Source organism: Octopus bimaculoides, chromosome 7, assembly GCF_001194135.2.
Source record: "Octopus bimaculoides isolate UCB-OBI-ISO-001 chromosome 7, ASM119413v2, whole genome shotgun sequence".
In the NCBI taxonomy this organism is placed as follows: Eukaryota; Metazoa; Mollusca; class Cephalopoda; order Octopoda; family Octopodidae; genus Octopus; species Octopus bimaculoides.
In genome coordinates, this window is record NC_068987.1 from 21,630,865 (window position 1) to 21,635,914 (window position 5,050).

General features: G+C 34.7%; 1 protein-coding gene across 1 annotated transcript in view; it reads left to right on the forward strand.

The window, feature by feature from the left end:
• The window catches only part of LOC106879536 (protein arginine N-methyltransferase 1), a 39,061-nt gene that overhangs the window by 16,925 nt on the left and 17,086 nt on the right, over positions 1-5,050 (forward strand). Inside the window, exon 2 of the mRNA XM_014929166.2 lies at positions 4,521-4,616. Within this exon, the coding sequence (XP_014784652.1) occupies positions 4,521-4,616 (96 nt within the window). The remainder of the gene's footprint in view (positions 1-4,520; positions 4,617-5,050) is intronic.

The window sequence follows — 5,050 nt, forward strand, 5'->3', positions numbered from 1 at the left end:
AGTTATGACCTCTCAAAGTCTGGGGGGTAAAACCCTGTAGTTATGCCCATATTTCATGTGGATTCACACAATGAAAGAAGCTGATATTTGCCGCAAGCCATGCGACTGCAAAATAGTGTTAAATTTTTGATTTTCGGTTTGGTGAATGATTTTGAAATTTTGAAAATTTTTTTATGAATCCTACTGCGTTTTCTTTTTCTTTCAAACGTACAAATTAAAAAAGTTAAAAATTAAAAATGAGAGACAATGTATTTGGAGTACATAATAATAATAATAAGATTGTGGCCGGTTATGTAGAGGGCTTCAATCAGAACAGTGCTACAGTGCCTAAGTAAAATACAGCACAATCAAGAAGCTCTACATAGTTAACTGGCTTGCTGAAAATAGCTGTTTCATTTCTTTCAAGTCTCACTAAAGTCTTAAAAAAGAAGGTTGGATAGATTAAAGTGGTCTAAGATGTACTATATCTGGATAAAAATCAGCACAGTGTTGGGTTTTGTTTCCAGTCAAGAGCACAGTGTCTTCTGTTAAGTGGTATATCCCCAAGATAATGTCTTCATATTCCACTATTTAATCCCTTTTTGCCTGAGACTGCCCCTGGTTCTATGCTACAAACTTACTGCTTTACAGTGATTTAATTTGTTTGAAAGAAATGGTACCAAAAAGGGTTAAACACCACCACTATGTAACAACACCAAAGTTCTTTGATAAACAGTGATAGTTCATTTTTCAGATCATTTATTGAAAAGTATTTCCATTCGGTGTCAAGCTCCAAGCTTTATGTCATTTCTTCTCATAATTTTAGATCTCTTAGGGGTACTGAAAAGTAATATACTTCATTGTTATGACTTGAAATCAGCACAAAACATATAAATATCTTTAGTCATTCAAAATATAATTGCCATTATTAGTAATAATGATTTCCCACCTTGAAACCAGTTTTCTGATTCCTCAGGCAAAAATAACGGTGTGTTTAGGGTTTTAGTTGGCCTCAATCTAGCACTATATTTGATGAGCAGATTCTCTTTCCAATTTCAAACTGTATCATCCCTTCCCACTTATTTACTACTGATCATTCTTTCTATGCAACCAGTGTGGTGGTGGTGAAGACACAAAGATCACAAGGTTCCTGCTTTTTCCTCCCACATAAATAAATTTGAGGTTTCATGCTTATGTGTAAAGAAGGGAAAATGAAAATTGTTTTTCTCACTAGATCTGAGTGAACACCGGAGATACATCTGAATACTAAATTCAGCTTTGTTGATTGTATGTGGAGTTGATAACTGCTTCTCCACCCATTCACATTACTCACTCCCATTTTTCCATATCTGTCTTGAAACTTGAGAAGCTAAGTCACCAGAAGTTATTTCATTTGTGCATTATTATGGGGTTCAGGAGAACTGCTAAAATACTACCTAACTCTTCAGTCTTATAAGCATCAAATCCCAGGTATTTTCAGTATCATCTACCCTATATTTGAACATTATTAAAAAGACGAAAAGTAAAAATTTCTGGAGTGTGGGTGGAACCAAGTGTGCAGGTTGATGGTAACACAATACTATCTGAAATTATTAAATTTTTCCCCGAACGCAATTTAATTTTTTTAGAGCTACTTCATAATAGAAACAGAGGTCTTCTTTCTCTCTCTTCATATATTTATACACCTACACCTACACCCTATGAGTCTCTTTTGTTCATCTGTCAAATGAAAATGTTCACCACTTTCTGAAATCTAGTGACGAATCTCACCACATTCCTACAGTTCTGATTGGTGTGAAGGATGATTGTGATGCATACAGTGCTATTGGTATTTAATAAAAAGCAGACTTGTGATGGCTGTCCAGTCATGACCATCCTAGGCTGACGGCTATCTAGAACTATATTATCTAATGCTTTTCCATCCAAATTTTTTGATTAATCATACATTGTCTTGTAGCTTCAAAATTCTGATGGTGTAAGTGTATATTTTATAATGGCATTGAAGGATAGGTGTGATAGGCTGCATCTGGTTGGTTAGACCAGATATGGCCAGTTTATATGTTAAAGGGCTAAGTTAATAGTGTGAGTTTGAGATTTGGCTGCTATTTTTAGTTTGAGTCATTACAGAGTGAATCTTTTGTTCTTTTGCTTTCTTGCCATATTAGTGTGTAGGTAGAAGGATTTCTAGATTGCCATTGTCTTTCCTTAGAACCTTTTAATACTGACCCACTTAAGACCATTCCTGGTCTTGTGATAGAAGCTTCCAGTTATAATTCTTTTGTTATATTTCTGTTGAAATATAACCTCTTTCAATTAATTTTGAAAATAATGGACTTAGTCAAATACCTTTGTCAATTGTTAAGCTTGTGTTTTTTAAATATGAAATTTTGGTGGCAGTTTTTTTAATTTTAATTTTTTAAGTTGATTTAAGTGTAGTAGGAAGCTTGTATCGAAGAACCAGAGATGGTGTCAGAAAAGTTTAAAGTGATCTAAATTCAAAACTTTACATCAAAATTTTATGTTCTAAACACTAGCTTAAAAATGAAAATGATTTTATTAATTTCTTCATTTCAAAAAATATTAAAGACTGTGACTCAACAGAAATGTGTTGACTAAAGAGTTAAATATTGTATTTCTGTAATATTGAAACCCCTTTCTACCAAGCTACATTTTATATTTTTTTAAGCAAGTTCAAATCTTGCCAATGTTGACTTTCAGCTTTTATCCTTCTGGGAGTTGATTAGAGATCATTGAGAGCTGCGTGGTGACTAAAACAACAATGCAATCAATCTAAATGCATTAGAAGGTTTTAGCTACAACCCTTAAAAGTTTGGTTTGAAGTCACCATATGGTTCCTCTGCCGCCACACAAGAATTACACTGGCATAAAGATCATTAGTTTTAGGAATGGTGTGTCAAAACGAACATTTCAAAGTATTTTATTTCTTATTCAAACTTTATTCTATTTAATTATAATGCAGGTGTGACTGCATTTAAGAAGCTTGGTTCCCAATCATGTGACCTTGGGTTCAGTTCCAGTGTGTGATACCTTGGATATTTTCTTATATAACCCCAGGCTAACCAAAGCCTTGTGAGTGGGTTTTGTAGAAGGAAACTGAAAGAGGCCTATTTGTATATGTCTTTGTATATACTATTCCCTTGACATCCCATGATGGTTGTAATTTAGTATCATGGTTTAACATCCATTCTTCATGCTGGCATAGGCTGGGCAGTTTGACAGAAGCTGGCTGCCCAGGTTCCATGTCTGTTTTGGCATGGTTTCTACAGCTGGATGCTCTTCTTAACACCAACCACTTAACAGTATACTGGGTGCTTTTACATGCCACTGATATGGGTGCTTTTTATGTGGCCCCAGCACCCATGAGTCCCAGGCCATGAGGAAGTATTAACTTACTTGGAAACAGGTGAGGGTGGTGACAAGGAAGGGTATTTCATCTGAAAATTTTACCTCTACTAATTCTGCTTACCTTGTACAAGCAGGGAAAAGAAGACATTAAACAATGAGGGAGTCATTGGGAAAATACTGTAAGCTGATGAACATCCTCCTATAATGTTGCAATCACACGAACTTGTCTTAAAAGACTGTATCCTGTTCATTTGGTCAGCTGTTGTTCTTAATTGATTATCATAGTTTGGTTGTTCTTTGTGCAGTGAACTATGTTGGAGACACCTCAAAACTTCAGTAATGGCATATAAAGTATTAAGCTTTTAGACAATTTGATTATTATCGCTTCACATCACAGCCCTAGTTAGTTTTATCCTGTTTTATAAATTTTGCCACAAGAGTCTGCCTTTCCATGTGTAAGACTCATCATGATGATCATTGTTTAATGTCTACTTTTCAAGTTTGCGTAAAGCAGACAAAATCTGCTGAGGCAGATTTTGTTTATGATTGGATGCTATTTCTGTTGCTATAGCCCTTTGAACACACAATATAATGACTGGATATGTTTTCTTAAAAGATTGCAAACAAATATGTCAGTACTTGTTTTGATGGTGACGTCAAGAGGTAAAGAATGATACACACACATGACAGGCTTTTTAACTGTTGGTCTACCAAATTCACTTGCAAAGTTTTGGTCAATCTAAGGGTTATGGAAGTAAACCGTCACTCAAGACGCCACACTATATGAGAACCTGAAACCACAGGCTTGTGAGACTGTATCTGCCACAAATAAGGGTATTGTCGATCAAATCAACCTTTAGTACATCTTCAGTGGTTTCAATGTTAGTGTAGGCTACTTGTGAGAGGCCAGTTTGAATGTAAAACATGTAGAATATTTGAGCCGGTTTTGGCTGGTTTAAATGCTGAAGGATTAAATCTACTAAGGATTTGAATTTAAAATGTGTCACCTACCAATGTAAGTGATGTTAGTAGTATTGTTGTCACTAATTAATATATTTCTCAGTTTTCTTACCAATATCAGTTAATCATTTTCATTAGCACAATTTTTTTTATGTTGAATGCTAGTGAGTAGTGTCAGACAATGTTTTAAATTCATTATTATTTTTCATTATCAGACCACACCTTCCAGCAGTAATGGAAACACCCAAGTTGATGAAATGACATCCAAGGACTACTATTTTGACTCCTATGCTCATTTTGGTATTCACGAGGTAAGTATCAATATCATTGTTGTTGTTATCATCATCTCCATTAAGTATTAAGGGGGTGTGGGGATTGATTGTATTTCCAACACTATTTTCTTCAAAAGAGGAAAGAATTATTGTTATTAGCTGGCAAAATCATTAGCACAGCGTTTCATAATTTGAAATTATTATTATTACTATTCCAGACAAAATGCATAGCAACATTTCCTATTTATGTTGTAAGCTCAAATTAGGCTGAAGTCCACTTTGCTTTTTCATCCTTTTGAAATCAATAAAATAAGGTACCAGTGAAGTACTAGGGTTGATGTAGTCAGCTAGACCCCTCCCACTAAAATTATTGGCCTTAAGGCCAATTTGAAGGAATTATTAGTTCATTCATTAGACAAGATGCTTAGCAGCATTTCTTTCAACTCTGTTTTGAGTTCAAATTCTGTTCAGGT